This window comes from Pristiophorus japonicus, chromosome 12, assembly GCF_044704955.1.
Source record: "Pristiophorus japonicus isolate sPriJap1 chromosome 12, sPriJap1.hap1, whole genome shotgun sequence".
Classification (NCBI taxonomy): Eukaryota; Metazoa; Chordata; class Chondrichthyes; family Pristiophoridae; genus Pristiophorus; species Pristiophorus japonicus.
This window is the reverse complement of record NC_091988.1, coordinates 34,807,396-34,828,262: the sequence shown is the minus strand read 5'-3', so window position 1 is coordinate 34,828,262 and position 20,867 is coordinate 34,807,396. Positions and strand designations below refer to the sequence as shown.

The following is a 20,867-nucleotide window of genomic DNA, read 5'->3' as shown; positions in this document are numbered from 1 at the left end:
CCACAAACAAATTGGTCACGCAATGCATGGTCCTGAAAGTTTCTGTGAATGGATAGTTTTTTTAATACTACAGTGTTCTCACTGATACTCTCGGCAGTTAATTGATTTTGTATTCCAAAACAATAACATTCAGCAATTTCCAGGGGCTCAGGACTGTAGTGCTGTTATCTCGGTCAGTGGTATGTCCTTCGGTTTGACGGGAACAAACACATTTTTCAGGGTTTCATACACCTCGGGGCATGCTTCAGTCAGGAAAATAGCCCTTTTTCTTTATAACACCACCCGGTTACGGTTTTTGTCATCAGCGACTTCGACGATACTATTCGCTGTGAAAAGTATTTCTAGCCACTTCACATACGCTCCGAAAGTCTCTTGGTCATGACGGAACTCACCCAAGCGCTCTATTATTGGCTTCGGCTTGCCCATCTGGTCTCTTCACTTCAGCCAAGTGTGCTTGTAGATTACTTTGGATTTTTAGCTGTGCTGCAAAACAAAGAACCTCTCAAAGTCTCTGTTATTTGGCAGGAATCATCTACCAATACAAATTTCAGCTAGGACATGTAATTATCCTATCCCACATCATCTTACGACATCACAAACACACAGACTTTATAAGATGGCTTCAATACATCATGTGATTTTTATTGTATTTACAGCAGCAGTTGCATTATCACAGTAGTCCACTAGGTGGGGCATTATTCCATTAGGGGGAACTATATATTACAATACTATCCCTGTGGCTTCAGCAGAGGTAGAGGCAATCTTCTCACCACCCTGCTTCGCCTACTTAGATGCCTTTGACGGTCATCCTCTGGGTCTTGACGCCTATGAGAGTCCCGCCAAAGTCTGCTCCTTCAGCAACTGTGCAGAGACAGACTCGGCCACCGCTGTCAGGGGAGGCATCTGTGGCTCTGATTGAGGGGTTGGCATGGGGTGCAAGTCTGAGCACTTGGGGAGGTGCCCCCACTTCCATGTCCCCTTGTTGAGATGAAATCTCCCTTTCACCCTAGCGGATCCACTGAGATTATGGATCGACGCTCTTGATGAATGACAGACTCAAAGAGATAGGTTTGAAACAATTTATTCCGGCATATGCAGGGGAAGGTCTGTTCTTAGTTGCCCAAGACAGAATCTTCAAAAATCCAAAAGTCTCACTGGCCTTTATACAAATTTTAGTGGGACGGTCTATAACGGACCTTTTGAAGTGACAATGATTTAACTGCCACAAATAATGCAGATGTAAGACAGAGACAAATTTGTCTCGGCATAGGAAACATTTAGTTCACAAAGTGCAGAAACATTTGTTAACATGAAAGACGGGAATTTCAGTTCGATCACAGCACAGCATAATTTGTTAACCCTTATCAGACTGCCTGCTATGTGGCCTTTATCCTTTTATCTTTAGCATGGCAAACCTTTTGGCTTCTTTGAAAGTGTTATCTCTGCCTCTTGGAATGTGTTTGTTTCTACCTGCTCCACCATTCTTTAAAGGTTAAACACACAACTGTTCTATGTATTCCTTCAAAATCTAAAGTTCATTTTCCTATCTTAGTTTTACGTATAATCTGTCAATAATTCCTTAACCTACTACAATCCACCCTTATGGCTCTTGGCTATACACAAGTAGGCCATACCATTGAGATTTGTTGAAGATCACCATCCGGTTTTCCTTGACTCGTGGCTATGTAGCCTGGAGTACCATCAAATGTCTCTCCAAACCTCAAACAGTACGCCCCTTGTCCGTCCTCTGCTCATAAAGATTTTCCTGCCCCAAGGTTGACCTAGCTTTAATTGCCCTTACTAATCGCCAGGCCTTCCATTTTCTTGCTGAAGCACATTGCAAACACAACAAATATAGGACAATCAGAAACTTAATTACGATAAGTACATGGGATATTATCTTTATCCAAGGATGGCTTTGAATATTCAGTCCCCAGTTCCATAGGTCATCCCACCATGTGGTGACCTTAATGTCCTCGATATCCTTCTGAATGTCCTGATTGTTCTGCCTGAGAGTATAGTAGACCCTCTGACTCTTTGCGACTGTTTATCGCAGTTTGACGAGGTGTTCTGGTAACGGGGGCACCTCATACCCAAACATGTTCATGTACTTGGCGAGCTCCTCCTTTATTCTCCTGATACCTGTATCGATGTTGACTCTCGTCGATGGATACCTACTACTTCCTCCTTTCCGATTCTCATACGTATTTCCGGAACAAAGCAGAATGTAGTATTGAGGATCTGGCATTCCTGCTGATTGTACTTAAATGATTTCTGATTAGCCATTGCACAGTATTCTCCATTGTGCGCCCATGGTTTCCATGGTGCAATTTACCCGCGTACTAGTAATATTAAATCCGCAAGCCGCCTCAGGACCATAACTAATTTTATGAGGGCATATTGTGGTGCCCTGATGAGTAACACATTCTTCCAATTTTGTTCCTATCAAGCTGCCTCTGTACATTACAGCATATGGTAACATCTCGTGATAACATCTCGTAATTCAGAGAAGTGTGAGGTGATGCACTTTGGGAGGGCTAATAAGGAAAGGGTACACACATTAAACGGTAGGCCACTTTATAGTGTAGATGAACAAAGGGACCTTGGAGTGCTTGTCCACAGATCCCTGAAAGTAGCAGGCCAGATGGATAAGGTGGTTAAGAAGGCATACGGAATGCTTGCCTTTATTGGCCGAGGCATAGAATATAAGAGCAGGGAGGTTATGCTTAAATTGTATAATACTTTGATTCGGCCACAGCTGGAGTATTGCGTGCAGTTTTGATCGTCGTATTATAGGAAGGATGTGATTGCACTAGAGAGGGTGCAGAGGAGATTTCCCAGGACGCTGCCTGGAATGGAGAATCTTAGCCATGAGGACAGATTGGATAGGCTGGGTTGGTTCTCATTGGAACAGAGGAGGTTGAGAGGAGACCTCATTGAGGTGTACAAAATATTGAGGGGCCTGGACATAGTGGATAGTAAGGGTCTATTTCCATTGGTGGAGTGGTTTATTACGAGGGGGCATAGTTTTAAGGTGGTTGGTGGAAGGTTTAGAGGGGATTTGAGGGGGAGGGGGCTTCTTTATGCAGAGGGTTGTGGGGATCTGGAACTCGCTGCCTGGAAAAGTGGTGGATGCAGAAACCCTCACCACTTTTAAGAGATGATTGGATGGGCACTTAAAGTGCAGTAACCTGCAGGGTTACCGACCTAGAACTGGTAATTGGAATGACCTTTTGTTGGACGGCGCAGATATAACGGTAAGTACCGCAGGGAATAGAATACGGCCAGCGTGATCTCCTTCAATTGTCTGGATGGGTCGGAGAGGAATTTTCCCAGATTTTTTCTTCTTAAATTGGCCTGGGTTTTTATCTGGTTTTTGCCTCTCCCAGGAGATCACAAGGCTCTGGTGGGGGTGGAGTGTAGAATGTTTCAGTATAAGGAGTGTCGCAGTTGTGCGAGATGGACTGGTTGGGCTGGGTGCTCTTTGCCTTTCCATCATTGGTCATAGGTTTATATGTAATCTTTAGAGTTGCTGACCAAGGGCTGTGCGGCTCTTTGTCGGCCGGCGCAGACACAATGGGCCGAAATGGCCCTCTTCTGTGCTGTAAGTTTCTTTGTTTCTATGTTTCGATGCTATATACACACCTTCTCTAATAATCCCTATGTTTTGTACATCATACACTTCCTTTGGGTTATCTCCTTCCATAATTACTGGAATGGCCAGTACCAATCCTATTAGTCTCCCTGTATCATTATTACATTCCACTTGTGTGGGATATACATGTATCATTCCCCTGAGTTAGCATCCTTGTATTTCCTTCGAATACATGGTCAAATTGACCAATTGATCATTGCTGTTCCACAGGGGAACCACCCCTCAGTGGATCTGTGCCAAATATTCCCTTGTCTGTTCTACTACCCAGGTCCCGATTGTACTGCAGACATCATTCTTACTTTGAGGATTTGTTGTACCAATCTTCGGTACAACTGCTGCGTTCTTTTAGAATGCTATTCAGGGAGTTCCAGATTAGTCAAATTCAACACAATGGGTACCAACTCATGGTGTACATTATCATATAATATCTCTTCATGTTTTATCAACACTAATTTTAAATTTAGTCGTTGTCTTAATCGGGAGATTTGCATTGTCAAGGCAATCAGATGTTTCTCGTTTTGGTGTTCCCGGGTCACATTCTCCGTGGCTTGTTCCTTGCTGCTGTTTGGTATCATATGCCATTATAACTGGAACAGATGTCCCTGAGCATATTACACATTCCGTTTTCTTACTATTTTTCCGCCATTCTATCCCAACACCTCTATGTCTCATGGTACAGTTTTCTTACGGTCGTCTCTTGCCGTTTTGTTTGGCTATTATATGTGTCAATGGGCGTATTATCATAGTATATAGTTTCCCATGGCTCATTCGCCCCTTGTGCCAGCATCAATGTGTACTTCCCTTGTGGGCTAACATAGGATGAGGAGCCTGAAGCTGAATTGCTTTTACGCCGTCCCAGTGCGGTCTTAGGTTCACATTTCACCCAGTCCTGACGAGTCTGTGCTGTCTGCGGGTGACTACTACCCATTGTGCTGTGGGTCACTTGGCTGCCATCCTTGCTCCACCTCACCACAATGGATTCCCCATTGGTGTGGAGGAAGAGGCCGTGGGACCTATCTTTCCTTGAATATAGGGTTATTGAGCCTTCACATGTCAGCCGAAGTCCTGTATCAGCTGGCACAGTTATGATAGTATCATTGATACAGCTCCCAACATCGGGGGTAGAGTATTATCTCCAAACTGGTACCCATGCTCCCCCGGAGGATCCCGATCACCAATGTTATCATTAACTGCATTTTATACTCACACCATCTCTAACTCCTGCCAGTGATTGATGCCTCTCCACTGCCGACTTTCTATCCAGACCTTCCAAAACAGCACAATTATTACAGCTACCGTTATAGTCCCCATTATTGACCATATAGTTCCGTCAATGAGTTCATTTTCCCAGCCTTGGTGTCTTATATAGTACTCCTCAATTTCGTCATATGGAATGATAGCAGGATCGCCACTCATTTGTCAGAAAAGATAATCCAGTCGTCACCGGTTAATTATTTGTACAGTTTTAGCTGTGTCCAATGCTTTTATCTTCCCTTTCCTCTCATGTCTACACATGTGCAGGTGTCACTGGTCATAAGCACCTCATATTGGCCCTGCCACTTTGATGCACATCCTGATTTTTCAGGGGTTACCTTAACCATCACCGTCTCACCCACCCCAGAGGTGTTTCCCTGTTGCTTATCTGCATCCTGTGTGATAGTCTTAATTATTTGTTTATCCTGCGCTTCTTGCTTTAAGGTATGCAATTGCTCGCATAATTGTTTAATAAACCTGTATCCCTTGCTGATCCTACATCCTCCCCTCCTGTCATTATTCCCTTCGGTAGTCTCCTAACTCTACCCATCATCAATTCGAAGGGAGTCAGTCCTGTCGTTCTATTTGAGGTGGACCTAAGTCTCATTAGAATACCGGGGAGCAAATCTGCCCATCCCTTCCCGGTCTCCTCTATAGCTTTAGCTAAGGGCAATTTAAGAGTTCAGTACATTCTTTCCACCATCCCTGAGCTTTGCGGGTGATGTGAGATGTGGAATCGTTGCTTAATCCCTAGCAAGGCGCATGTATGTTGGATTACCTTCCCGGTGAAGTGTGCCCCCTGATCTGAGTCTAACTGGAGGGGAACACCCCAGCAAGGAATTATTTCTTCTGCAAATATTCTTGCTATGGTGATAGTGGTGCAATCTCTTGTGTCAAACGCTTCTACCCATCATATAAATTGATCAATTACCACTAGACAATATGGTTTTCCCCTCGAATTTGGGAGGGATCCAGTAAAATCTATCTGTAGGTTTTCCCATGGTCCTGTGGGCCTTCACTGGTGTCCCATTCGTACCTTTATGGGCTTCCTGATAGTCACCTAGTTAAAGCAAAAGAAACAGAATCTCTGGTGATTCTCTTCAAATTAAGAACATTTCCGATAATCAAAAGCTATTACCAAGTTAAAACAGAGTTTGCAGCTGCCTGTGAAAGAGTTAATTTCCTTTGTTTCAAAAGCTGACAAACATAGACACCAATGTCGATTTCAGCCTATAGCCTTTTTCAGTTTAAACCTTCCAGTTAAAAATCTTACTTTTGTAAAGTCTCTGTTTTTATTGATGTGAAATGCCTTATGTCCGGAACTAAAGGCTCTCCACACAACTACACCAACCAGAATTTTAAAAGTTTGGTTTGTAATAGGTTAATTAACCTCAATAACTCCGATCTTAAACTATCCAATGCCACTTGGAAAAAGGGGAGGAGCCACAGCCAAAATTCTCCAGTCCAGGCTACACTCTAGTAAGTCTCCTCCCCACCCTTTCCAGTGCAATCAAATCTTTCCTGCCTTGTGATAAACAGAATCGCACACCAGTTGTGACCTAACTAGAGTTCTCTACAGTTAAAGCATGATGTCCCTGCTCCTGTATTCCATGGCTTAACTAATAAATACAAGTATTCCCTATACCTTCTTAATCACCTTATCTATCTGGCATGCTACTTTCAGTGACCTGTGAACCTGCAGTCCAAAGTCCTTTGTTCCTCTACACTTTTCAGTGTCATACCATTTAATATTGTTTTATAACCTGCACCATAATCTGTTGCTTCCTGTAGCTTTTAGCACTTTCCTCTGCTATATGCCTACAATTCATGGTTTGGATTCCCACCAAACATCTCTTTTTAAAAAATTCCTCCCTGCTTTTTTAAAAATGGTCACCATAGCAACTAACTTTGACCCTTATTTTTTGTATTTCAAAGAGCCCCTTTCTCTCTACTTTCACACCACGTTTGTCGGAGCCTGTTGCAGTTATAACAGACTTCGGATGTCCTACCCTCCCCCGTCGCTAATTAATGGAGGCTGCTGACAGTTGTTCCTTTTCATGTGTCCTGCCTTTCTTTCTCAAAGCTGGCTACCTCATCTTTTAACCTTTTATTCTCCTCCTCCAGCTTTCTTTCCCTTTCTCTTAACAGTTGCGCCTGCGTTTGAGCCGAAAATCGCCTTCTCTTTTGACCCTTTGTGGTTGCTACTGACTGTCCACTCTGCCGCTTGTTCCTGCGGATCCCCAGAGTGCAGTGTCCACGGCTTTGAAATGTCCAATTTGTTGCATATATATGCAGCTATCTTAGCCTCCATGGACTTTCTACGACTGCTCTTAGCCATGGGCTCTACCACGTTTTGCTGCGGTGAGTCCATTTCCTCTGGCTGAGAAATTCTCCCTGACTACCTTGGTCTCCCCTGAGACCACCTTGCAGTGACCTGCAGTTCCTGTTACTCAGGCATCTCTCTTTGGCTACCCTATTTGACCCGAGACTACTCCGGTCTGTCAGAGACTCTTTCTCTCCTGGTCCCCTTGTCGCATTTGAGATCACCCTTGATATCACCCTTGAGACCCCTGTTCGCAGACTACCCACGACTACCTTTTGGCTTCTCTCCATGACTACCCCAGTCAACCGGGTTTACTCCAGCCTATCCAAGACTGTACTTCCTCTGGCTGCCCTGGCTGCCCGTGAGAATTCGATGGTCTCCCTGAGACTCCTGCGCAGACTACCTGTGACTTCTTTTCTCCGTGGCTACCCTAGTCAATAGTCTAGTCCGTCTACTTAATTCATAATACGCGCAAGTGACTAAAATGAGGACTTCCTCCTCCTTTTGTTTCTTTTCCGACTCCCACCATTTATTTTCCTTCTGGCACATGGGAAAACATTCACTTCCAATTAAGAAACTTAAATTAATAATGTCCAATATTTTAAAATTGATTTGCTTGCAATAACCAAATTGAAAAGACAGTACTTTGTTACAATTCAAATTGATAAATCCGCACCTGCGTTTTTAACTTATAATCTAGTCCAATTCTAAGTACACAATGAACATTTATTCATACTTTTACAGATTCTGCTTTCTTTTTAAAAGACAGGCTTTCAGACAAATAAAAAATTCATTAACTCCACCCCAAACATTTCAGTCAGGAAAACTTCCAAACAAACACACACACACTTTCACATCTTTCTCTTTTTTTTCCCTCTCAGCTAAGAACTTAGTAATCGACCCCCCCTCCCCCCCCACCCCCTGGGTCCTCAATCCATGGTTGTTTCAGCCACCCCTATTACATCGTAAGCCTAGCGGGTTTCTCCCTACCACTGCTTCTGGGTGGTTCTGCGCGACTTGCTTTTCTGCTCTTTAATAGATCTGTCTCTCTGATTCACTCTATAACTACGCAGCTTTACAAGTACTTTCCGACCCCGATCGCACCTTCTCCTGGGTCTGTCTCAAATTTGTTCGGATACCTCGGTCTTACTGGGTGACCAGCATTGGGATGAACCCTAACTATTGAGTGGTAACTTAAAATACTCACCCCTTTTGGTTTGCCTTTGCTGGCCGCACTCGGGTGCCGTAGGATCCCGCCGAGATGACGCCAAATGTTGAAGAGAAATCTCCCTTTCTCCCTAGCAGATTCACTGAGATAATGGATCAACGCTCTTGATGAATGACAGACTCAAAGAGATAGGTTCGAAACGATTTATTCCGGCATATGCAGGGGAAGATCTGTTCTTAGTTGCCCAAGACAGAATCTTCAAAAATCCAAAAATCTCACTCATCTTTATACAGATTTTAGTGGGCCGGTCTATAACGGATCTTTTGAAGTGACAGTGATTTAACTGCCACAAACAACACAGATGTAAGGCAGAGACAAATTTGTTTCGGCATAGAAAACATTTAGTTCACAAAGCACAGAAACATTTGTTAACATGAAAGATGGGAATTTCAGTTGTCACAGCACAGAAACATTTGTTAACCCTTATCAGACTGCCTGCTGTGTGGTCTCTATCCTTTCATCTTTAGCATGGCAACCTTTTGGCTTCTTGAATCTGTTATCTCTGCCTCTCGGAATGTGTTTGTTTCTGCAGGTTTGACTTTATGAGCTTCTCAGCCTGCTCCATTCTTTAAGAATTAAACACAAAAACTGTTTTATGTATTCCTTCAAAATCTAAAGTTAATTTTCCTATCATAGTTTTACATATAATCTGTCGATAATTCCTTAACCTACTACCCCCCCTCCCACCATCATCCCTCTCATAGGCCACCCACACTTTCCTGCTAGCAATTTGCTGGAGAGCACCTTGCTGCACTTCAGTGGTGCCATGAGGGCCCACATCTATATTGACATCCCTCCTACATCCCTCACAAAGGATATCTATGAGCTTCTGGTTTCTCTTCTCCATAGATACCGATCTATCCTCCATAGATGACTATCTATTTTGAAGTGAAACCATGAGACTGGTGCAATGTTTCCTCCATGCAGGTGGCCATCCTATCCATGGAGGAAGCTATAGTTGCCAGTGACTGCGCCATAGTGGTGCTCATGTTGGAGAAGGACTGCTCAATTCTCTGCACACTCGCAGTCACCACGGTCACAAAACCAGTCCAAGCCTCCTGCACTTGTTCCTGCAGCTCCAGGATCGCCCTCTGTCTGGATGGCCCTCGAGGCTCAGCGTCTGCATGCAGCTGAGCAGAGCTAGGAGACTCCTGCGCCCTCTGACGAGGTGTTTCCACTGCTGTCACTCCACCATCTGCTCTTGCTCACTTGAGATCTGTGAGACACCAGATGACAATCCCACCGAGGTGGGCGTCTCTGCGCTGGCTGGGCTGCGTTGTCTGAGGTGATGCTGTGCCCTCAGAGACAGGAGGCTCCTCTGAAGAGTCTTCATGCTGGTCCTCCTGGACAGTGGGGGAGAGGGTGGGGGTGGGGAAGCCTCTTGATGGTCCAGGGCGGTACCAGGGCAATGCGCATGTCACGATCTCCGGGAGAAGGGAATTGGGGCTCAGCGCCGTACCACCACCACAAAACTCCCGCCGAATTTAGCAGGAGTTGCTGATCTCGCTGTGCCCAGTCGCAAACCCATTTGCGCCCCATTATCGCCCCCAGAGGCACTACCAGGAGGTGCAAAGGAGCCCAATTCCTCCCCTTTAATTTTTTTCACAGCTCCTGAAACTCTGCCTGTAACACCTCAATTCTTTTTGTACCTATGTCATTGGTTCCAACATGGACCGTGACTTCTGGCTGTTCCCCCTGCAGAATGTCCTGCACCTGTTCAGTGATATCCTTTACCCTGGCACCAGGGAAGCAATATACCATTCGGGATTCACGTCTGCAGTTGCAGACACGATTGTTTAACCCCGTGACTATCGAATCCCTTATAACAACTGCATTTCTACACTTTCTTATGCTCCCCTGTGCAGCCAATTCTCCCATAGTGCTGTTGATTTGCACAGGAAGGCACAAGCAGGGATGTCATCGGGAGGACCAGGCTGCAGTGGTGCAAATCTTTCAATGATCTCAGTAGATCACAAAACATTACTGCAAAGCCACACTCAACCTCATCCTGCTGTGCCACTTATTACATCCCCATCACCCCGCCTTCCCTTCCCTACTCTTGCAAATCCTTACTCACATCAACTTACCTTGCACCTCCACCCATCCCTCTCGATTTACATTGTCACATCCCCATGTAACTAGCCACCCCTCAAACTCATCCTTTTATAGCACACTTGCAGCTGTCAGGTAAAGAAATGAATTCATGTTGACACAATTCCCGATGTTCTTACCTGACGTGATCCCCAAGCAGCGACAACCTCATAGAAAACCTGGAAAAATGGTAAGTTGACCTCAAAATTGTGTTTAATAGCCTCTTAACAAGGTCTTAATCACCTAAATTGTCTCCCCCGCTGCTCCCGACCCGCTGTCAATCATTTCAAATTTGACAGCTGACCCGCCAATGATGCCAGCAAAATTCCGGCCAAATTGTCGGTCTAGATTTATGTGCTCAAGTCTCTGGAGTGGGACTTGAATCCACAACCTTCTGACTCAGAGGCAAGAGTGTTACCAACTAACAGCTGATAACTGAGCATGTGCAATTGGCAGCATCTCTTGCATATGTGGTTTTCAGGACATACAAAGTATTCTGGAATTCCCACATGGCACAGGATGTGCATGTGATGGACCCAGCTGTTCTGCTATGTTAGCTGACCGTTATTTCAAACATTTTTTTTTTACCTTTAAATCTATTTAACTCTTTAACTAACATTAAAACACTAATCAATAAGCTAAGTACTTACACTAACCAGCAAAATCACTAACAAATAAACAAATAATCATCTGTAACTTATCCGCACTGCTCCACACTTGGTGTTGTGAGACCAGTTCTGGAGCAGGAGGGACCTGTACAATCCTAGTTTTCGCTGTGTTAGCTGAGCAGTTAGGGTAGCATAGAGATTGCTACTAACATCCCTGGGCTAAGTAAGAGAATTATTAGCTGGGTTCCTATTGTGAGCTATCCTAATGACTCTTGTTGGGAAGAGTGCACATCCACAAATAGCTTGGTTATGGTGCCCTTCATATTGAAGTCTGCCAACACTCACTTTATAGGTTCACACAAGAAAACTGGCCATTTGGATGGAATACTTGAGGATTCTCAATGCTCAGGGAATTGTATTCAACATGTGTCAATGCCTTCAGGGAAGGAGGACTGAAGAAATGAGATATTAAAACAGTCCCAAAACTATCCTGCAGTACTTACCTGAGGTCCCAGATTGCATTAAATTAAATGAATAAAGTCTTGTGATATAGCATTGGACAGGACCTGTAAACCTGCATGTTCTTGGTGGTTTCCAGTCTTAAGTTGTGGCAGAAGAGCTGTAGGATTTCTATCCAGCAAAGAGAAATGGGGCATAGTTGTTGACTACTGAAGTCCTACGCTGCAGTGTGGCTTAGAAAAATGACCCTATCTGGTGAACTAATATGTGAGCAAGAAAAAAAGATACCATAAAACAAAGATAAAAGGAGAGATTGATCAGTTCAGACATCAGGAAACAAATGATCCATTCACATCCTGAAAAACAGCAGTCAGAAGCAACCAAGACCAATTAAAGAGAGAAAGAGGGAGAACAATAAAGGAAGAGAATGATCAGAGACTGCATCAGAGAGAAAAAGGAGATAGGCATCTGGGCCAGCTAGTTGAAATAGACATTGAAAGTAGCTCTAAATAACAGTAATAGATACTCAGCTATCAGGAACATCTTTATTACTGTAATATAGCTCCTTGCTTTAAAGCACTTTACTTCTATTCTCTGTCTTCTCTTTATTCTCTCTATCATCTATTGTATTAATTTCACTACTTTTTGCATTATTTCTAAATAATGTACTTCATTTGAACTTATTCTGCAATTTCTATTTTACAATAATAAGTTTACAGTACCGTTTTCCTGAACTTTAAGTGTTTAAGATCAGCCATGATCTCATTGAATGGCGGAGCAGGCTCGAGGGTCCGAATGGCCTACTACTGCTCCTAATTCTTATGTTCTTATGGTCACTGTCCATTCTGGAAGTGGGCCACATTATCTCTGGTTCCCTGAAAACCAACTCGCCAGCCATTTCTTTTCAGACAATTATTTTACTTTCTGGTTGCTGGGCAACATGGGGGGGGGTGGGGGTGGGGGATTTTTGTTTCCAGTAGATATCGGGTTGTCTGCTCTGCCTGCCCAATGAAGTCAATCAGTTTTCACGGTTGGGCCTCATTAACTTTGAATCAACAAGCTGCCAGCCCTAATTATGCGCCTTATAGGCAGCTCGCGATTGGAAGGATGGGAAACTCAGCCAGACAGCCTGAAGCAGCACCTTAATTGGGAGGAATGGAAGCATTGTGAGTCAAAGGGAGTTTATAGTGCAGGGAAAGTTTTTGCAGTGTCTACAATGGCAAAGAGATCAATTATTGTAAGGCTTTAAGGCTCAAACCACACAAGCGACTGCAGTAAGAATGAGTTCCAGACTTGTTTCAAGCATTTCCTTACTGCAGCTAAGGATCCCTTTAAATTCCACTGGAAATGGCTGCCTTCCAATGTGTACGACCCATGGTTTGTGGGCGGTTTCAAGAACTGGCAGTAGGTTCCCCAAGTAGAAACAAAAATAGCATTTGGGTCTTAACTGCATAATTTCACTATGATTTACATATATTAATAAAAATACAGATATCAGTCTGTTCCAATGGGAGTTCTAGCCAAAATCAAGATCCTCCTGAAAATCAGATGGGCAGGGTACCAGCAGTAAGTTGATGAGCAGATTGGAAAATTGCAAAAGTAACACCCCTATTTAAAAAAGGAGGCAGACAAAAAGCAGGAAACTATAGACCAGTTAGTCTACCATCTGTGGTTGGGAAAATGTTGGAGTCCATTATTAAAGAAGCAGTAGCAGGACATTTGGAAAAACAACATTCGGTCAGGCAGAGTCAGCATGGATTTATGAAGGGGAAATCATATTTGACAAATTTGCTGGAATTCTTTGAGGATGTAACGAAAAGGGTGGATAAAGGGGAACCAGTGGATATGGTGTATTTGAACTTCCAGAAGGCATTTGACAAGGTGCCGCATAAAATGTTACTGCACAAGATAAAAGTTCACGGAGTTGGGGGTAATATATTAGCATGGCTAGAGGATTGGCTAACTAACAGAAAACAGAGAGTAGGAATAAATGCCAACCCGAGAATGAACCAATCACTAACCAGTGGGATGCCGCAGGGATCAGTGCTGGGATCCCAACTATTTACGATCTATATTAACTACTTGGAGGAAGGGACTGAGTGTAACGTAGCCAAGTTTGCTGACGATACAAAGATGGGAAGAAAAGCAATGTGCGAGGAAGACACACAAAATCTGCAAAAGGACATAGACAGGCTAAGTGAATGGACAAAAATTTGGCAGATGGAGTATAATATTGGAAAGTGCGAGGTCGTGCACTTTGGCAGAAAAAAATCAAAGAGCAAGTTATTATTTAAATGGAGAAAGATTGCAAAGTGCTGCAGTACAGTGAGACCTGCGGGTATTTATGCACGAAACACAAAAGGTTAGTGTGCAGGTACAGCAAGTGATCAGGAAGGCCAATGGAATCTTGGCTTTTATTGCAAAGGGGATGGAGTATAAAAGCAGTGAAGTCTTGCTACAGTTCTACATGGTATTGGTGAGGTCACACCTGGAATACTGCGTGCAGTTTTGGCTTCCATATTTACGAAAGAATATACTTGCTTTGGAGGCAGTTCAGAGAAGGTTCACTCGGTTGATTCCGGAGATGAGGGGGTTGACTTATGAGAAAAGGTTGAGTAGGTTGGGCCTCTACTCATTGGAATTCAGAAGAATAAGAGGTGATCTTATCGAAACATGTAAGATTATGAGGGGGCTTGACAAGGTGGATGCAGAGAGGATGTTTCCACTGATGGGGGAGACTAGAACTTGAGGGCATAATCTTAGAATAAGGGGCTGCCCATTTAAAACTGAGATGAGGAGAAATTTCTTTTCTTAGAGGTTTGTAGATCTGTGGAATTCGCTGCCTCAGAGAGCTGTGGAGCTGGTACATTGAATAAATTTGACAGAAATAGACAGTTTCTTAAACGATAAGGGAATAAGGGGTTATGGAGAGCGGGCAGGGAAGTGGTCCTGAATCAATGGGCCCAAGTTTCGGGCCGCGCCTAGAACGGCGCAGCCCCGACCTGGACGCCCATTTTTCGTGCCACAAAGTGCGCCTAAAAAAAACTTACCTATTCTGCAGCTCCCTGCAGGTCCTCTGGAGCTGGGCGCAGCGCAGCGCAAGTGTGGGGGGCGGAGCCAGGTCCCTGCGCTGAAAACAGTGCCGGGACCTCTGCACAGGCGCGCTGCAGTGGGTGCGCATGTGCAATAGCTCCAGGCGCCAAAACTGTGTGGGAGGGGCCCGAAGCACGCAGCCCCTAGCCCTGGCCGAATGGCCTCACTGGGGCTGCGTCGATAAGGCTGCTTCCCACGCCCAGCTCCTGCTTCCTCCGGACCTGACCTGACCTGACTTGACTCCCGCTCCCACCTCTCCCACCCCTGACCCGACCTCCGCTTCCCCCGCTCCCGACCTTCCCCCCCCACCGACCTTCGCTCCCGACCTCCGTTCCCGACCACACCCCCCCTCCCCGACCGACCTCCGCTCCCGACCGATCTCTGCCCCCCCCCCCCGACCGACCCTCCGCCCCGACCCGCGCTCCCCCTGACCCGTGCTCCCGACCCCCCCGGACCCCGGACCCGATGCCACCTACCTGTCAATCTGGTAAGTCTAAGCTCGAAGTCTTGGGCATGGCCGAGCCCGGCCCATTCAGCCTCCCTCTCCTTTCTTTCTCTCTCTCTCTCTCTCTCCCTTCTCTCTCCCCCCCCTTCTCTCCCCCCTTCCCCTCCCTCCCTTCTCTCCCCCCTCCCTCCCTTCTCTCCCCCCTCCCTCCCTTCTCTCTCCCCCACTCCCCTCCCTCCCTGCCTTCTCCCCCCCCCTCCCGTCCCCTCCCTCCCTTATCTCCCCCCTCACCTATCCCCTCCTCTCCCCCCCTCTCCTCCCCCCTCCCCTCCCTCCTTTCTCCCCCCCCCTCCCTCCCTTCTCGCTCCCCCTCCCTTCTCACCCCCCCTCCCCTCCCTCCCTTCTCGCTCCCCCTCCTCACCCCCCCTCCCCTCCCTCCCTTCTCACCCCCCCTCCCCTCCCTCCCTTTTCACCCCCCCACCCCCTCTCATCCTCCTCCATCCCACCCCCTCTCCCCCACTACACCCCCTCTCCCCCACTACACCCCCTCCCCCCACTCCACCACCCCTCCTCCCCCTCCCCTCCACCCCTCGCTGTCAGAAACACAGACACTGACAGACAGAGAGTGAGAGACACACACAGACAGACAGACAGAAAGATAGAGACACTAACAGAGACACACGGGGGGTCCCAGCACGCTGTTGGAGGACTCTCGGTGCTGCAGTCAGTAAGTAGAAAATGTTTTATTTATTGATTAAAAAAAAAATAATTTTATTAATTTTTTTTGATTGATTTATTGTTTGATTTATTGATGTATTTATCATTTATTATTGATGATGACTCTTTTTGTAAAACTGAAGTGTTTAATGTTTGTAAACTTCCCTTTAAACCGCCCCCCCCCATTTCCTACGCCCGATTTGTAACCTACGCCTGATTTTCTAAGTGTAGACAAGGTTTTTCTGAGCGTACAAAAATCTACACTTACTCCATTCTAAGTTAGTTTGGAGTAAGTTTTCACTGCCTAAACTTTCAAAACGGGCGTAAGTGGCCGGACACGCCCCCTTTTGAAAAAAAAATCTGTTCCAAACTGAAACTGTTCTAACTGACTAGAACTGGAGCAAACTAAATGCCGAGATTTGCAATTTCTAAGATACTCCATTCGAAACCAGTTGCTCCAAAAAAACAGGAGCAATTCAGGCCGAAACTTGGCCCCTATGATTGGATCAGCCATGATCGTATTAAATGGCGGAGCAGGCTCGAGGGGCTCTATGGCCTTCTTCTGCTCCTATTTCTTATGTTCTTATAAATGGAGCGATAACGGAGCCTTACTTCCAGGCAAAATCATGGCCATCTCTTTCCTAACATTCCTCATGAAACCACTGGAAACATGAGAGGCGACTGCACGTTATCCATATGGCAGCTTTCCCCCAAAGTGTAGGGCGTTATTGACGGCTTGCATGTGGCCAGCCTGGCCTCTGCCCTGAATCCTATGGACCTTCATGCTGAAACTTTTCGCAGTGAGAAGACCTGCGTCTGATTTGCATGAGCGCCGGGCCACTGCTACATTTGGCAGGGCCTTTTTTTTAGATTGGTATGGCGGCCGCCTGAAATTAGCACATTTCAATATTGAAATTAGGGTTCTGTGCACATTTCCGGATTCGTTCGCAAAATTTGTTTAAAGCTGTACAAGTTCCGACTACTTTTTCCACGCTCTACAGTGGCTAATCTGACTGTGCAAGAAGCCCCCTGGTAAGTAAAACTTACCTTAATGTGGAGCCAAGAGGAGTTTCCTCTTGAAACCTGCTCCCCCCGACTTACCTTGTTGATAGTGAGCCTATTCTTGCTGCAGGCTGCCTGAACATCCACTCCCGCCTGCTGACCAGCTGCTGTTTTCCACCCGTTAAAATACTCCAGGCCTGAAATTTGAACCTGCAAGTGTGTTTAGCTCTCACTCAGACTCAAAACACGCAGGGAGCTAAATTCAACCCCATGGTGCTGGCCTGAGTATGATAATGAATGGTTATTTATTCAATAGATTTTGCTTTGAGTTTGAAAGTTGCTGTACTCTTTGATACACTAAAAGCGTGCGGCAGTAAAAGCAATTTATTATTACACTCTGGGTCTGGAAATAAATAGATAAGTAAATACTTGATATAAGAAAGTTTTTTTCTTGGTAAAATAAACTTGTTTTCAATTGAGTTAACTGTGCATTATTAAATGTCCACGAACGCAGCTCTTGGTTGATGACCTGGAACACTGACTTTCACAGGGCAGACATTGCAATTAATCTGACTGGACTTTTCCAGATGTTTCATAATTTTGTACATTTCTCAAAGGGCTGCAAAGCATTTCCCCTTTACTAGCACTGTAGGTAATTGTGTTGTCAGCAATATGAACAAATCTCAGCTTGAGTAAACCCAGTAACCTTAACAGCCCAATGTAATATGCTTGGCTCCAGGAGGGATTAAAATGTGATGGCAGGATTCAAAATGGGAACTATGATGATGGATGGTAGCCTGCTGAAAGTAAATGACAGTGCTCGAAAAGAAAAATACACATTTTCTGTATCAGCCTTCATGTTTACACATTAAAACAATCCAGATTTTTTTGCCTTTAAGTAAATCTTAGCCATAGGTGGCAATCGTTGAGTTTACTGTCTTATCATAAACATTTGAAATACATCCCATCCTCACTTTCAGGCTCTCAGCTGGAGCAACATTCCTGCAATAAGGCTACTGGATTTATACTGTATTATATGCTACAATTATAGGCACAAACTATCTGACTCATAATAGGTTAGAAAATATAGTGCATATTATTTATAGTACAAAATTGCCTTCTAGTACAAAAATAGCATGGGTCTCTAAGGTAACACGATTGTAGGGTGTTTAAGAGAAGGACAGCTTAGAGACTTGCTTAACAGAAGCACATATTAAAGAATCAAGCACAGAGGTCAACCTGGTCGACTCGTGGCCCTCCTGACTTCTGGTGATTTTCTTTTGAGTCAAGCTTCACAGCGGCAGCTTCACCTTGCAAAATTATATATTTTTAATTTTATTATGAAACTGAGATGTTAACCCAATATAATTTTTGTAATGTGATTTACTATTTTTACATTAATAATTTATGTTCACCCCACCCCACCCCCACCCTCCTTAAGGCCCCCTCACACCATGTACCATTTTCTGGGCAATAGTGGATATAGCCTGCCACAGTTGTCAATCAATGTTGCTTTGTAATTGGGAACAATGTTTCCTTTGCTCACTATTGATGGCCAAATCATAAATAGTGGCCAGAGGAAACATTCCTCTCCCCTAAAAATAGCTTACCTCCTCTAGGGGTCTGCAAGCCTTCACTATATGGCATTTTGGCATAGTTGTGATTGGGAACTCACTATGCAATGAGTGACTCAGTCGTGAGCCATTTTGCTGCACTGTCTCAGAATAAGTTCACGTTATTTGGTTGTTCTGAATTATGTGTATAGAGTCATTTATTAATTAAATAGTATCATAAGCAGAACATACATTTGTTTATGGCTCTATAAAAAGCTGAAAATAATATTTTAAGAAATTGTAATTATTTAAAAATTTATTGTGCCAATTTTTTTCCCCACCATATAGCATTTCAGAGAACACCTTGATACCCTGAATGCAAAAGGAATTGGAATGCTGGGCTTCGCTTTGACTGAGGCATTCATCCTTCTGAATCAGGTAGTGGCATTCAGTGACATCAATTTTCCCCCATCCTGTGAATTTATGTACTTGACTTTAAATGGGATAATAAAGGAATAATGGCGAATGACTCCAAAGAGAGTAAAATGGGGAGATAAGATGAGATAAAAATATTTTGAAAATTGTGAATATGGTATAATTAATATGGTATAATATGGTATAACTACAAAATTATGACCTCTAAAATATTTAGTTTGCTTGGTCTACTGTTAATATAATAAAACATTTTGAGGTAATTTCTATTGATTTAAAACTAAAAAGTAATTGATGGGTTGGAAGTATAAGACAGAGGTAAAATATCAGTGTGATAAAAGAAACTGTCAGCGAAAACAAAACATGTTGATTTAGGTGCCAAATTTACTTATTGACAATAGTTAACACTAGAGACAGAATTCATCACTTTTTGATAGCTTGATAAATCAGATCATTAATTGATTGTGGAAAATATGTTATTAATTTCTACATCAGAATTGTCAATGCATTCCATTCTTTGCAATGACATTTTTTCCCCAGCTGTATCTGTCAATTGTCCTCCCTCACTACCTTCTTCTAAATTGCCACCCAGTTTTGGACAAAACAATGTTTACTGATGGGGACAATCAAACATATTGCAGCATCTGATAACTATTTTAAAGTATGAGAGGTTATAAGAGAGACAAATACTTCAACACCAACCGACACACCACCATGACCTAAGTGAGAAGTTAATGACCCAGAAATCCCGCTTTCTCCTTCCCGCAACTACCTGAAGATCCTGGTCCACAGACCTCCTCTCCCTGCGCGTCGCAGCACGTGCTCGTAGGGACGTCTGTAAGCTGGAGCTGGAGTCACATGGCTCTGGGCAGCCAATCAAGGTTACAGTATTTTCTCATTCATAATAATGGGGACTCCATAAGTTGGAGTTCCCATTATTATGAATGAAAACCTCCCCCAAACACCCAAAACACTAATAAAAAATTATTAATATCATAAAAAAAATATTGTCCTGATTTTAAAAAAAAGTTTTAAAAATTATGCCTTAAAATAAACTTACCGTAGTGGGGAGGGTTTTTAACAATAAAATATGTTTTCATAACTTTATTTTAATATGTTTTTGTGTGTTTTAAAACACTCGCGCCTGTTTTTATCAGGCGCAAGAGTTTTGAGGACATTTGCTAGGCAAGATATGTGTAAATACCACAATCTTGCCCAAGCAAATGTCCTCCTCGCTTCCGATCTGTCTATGATCTGTCCAGCTCCAGCTTGACAGATCGGAAATGCCGGTTTTCAATGCATGTGCATTGCGCGCTGAAAGCCGGCTTTTCTGATGCCTTCCCGGGTCTGTAAAAACTTCGTACGGGCCCAGGACGTCAGAATTTCTACCCCAATCTGTTTTTGATGGTATTGATTGAGGGTGTAAAGCTGTCCACAACACTGGGACATTTCCCCCTGTTCTTGAATAGTGCCATGGCTGAGAGCAAATCGGGTGTGGTGTAAAACAAGCTGCCAATTTGCTGTTAGCCCATTTTACGTTATTGCTGTTGACCAACTTCACTCCCTCAGTGTCCACCTGAATCAACATAACAGGTAGACACCAGCTCGGTATAACATGATTAAATATAAATATGTTTAATTTCACGTAGCATAGAACTAAATTCATATGTGTAAATGTTTTATTATCTTTGATCTGGATACAGTTCATGTCATTTATGCATCATTTTAACACTTATTTATCCTACATCAGTAACTATGCATCTTTCTCAAGTCTTTAATTATTCTTGTTTTAAACTTTATTTCGGTCCTCTTCATTAGGTTTCCAAATCCATCCAGTATCATATATTTGGGTGACAGGCATGAATGGCACAAAACTGCTGAATGTTGCAAGTCCAATTTGAACATAAAACTGCCCATGGTGAATCAGAGAGTTGCACAGGGATCTTCTGCTCCCCCTTCTGGGGAGGAGGACAGAGATAGGAAATTACATCCTCCATTGGAAAACAA

At 44.0% G+C, this 20,867-nt stretch overlaps 1 protein-coding gene across 1 annotated transcript in view; it reads left to right on the top strand.

Moving 5' to 3' along the window:
* cacna2d3a (calcium channel, voltage-dependent, alpha 2/delta subunit 3a) overlaps nt 1-20,867 on the top strand; it is a 1,147,786-nt gene that overhangs the window by 626,331 nt on the left and 500,588 nt on the right. Inside the window, exon 10 of the mRNA XM_070894764.1 lies at nt 18,777-18,866. Coding sequence (XP_070750865.1) covers nt 18,777-18,866 — 90 coding nt within the window. The remainder of the gene's footprint in view (nt 1-18,776; nt 18,867-20,867) is intronic.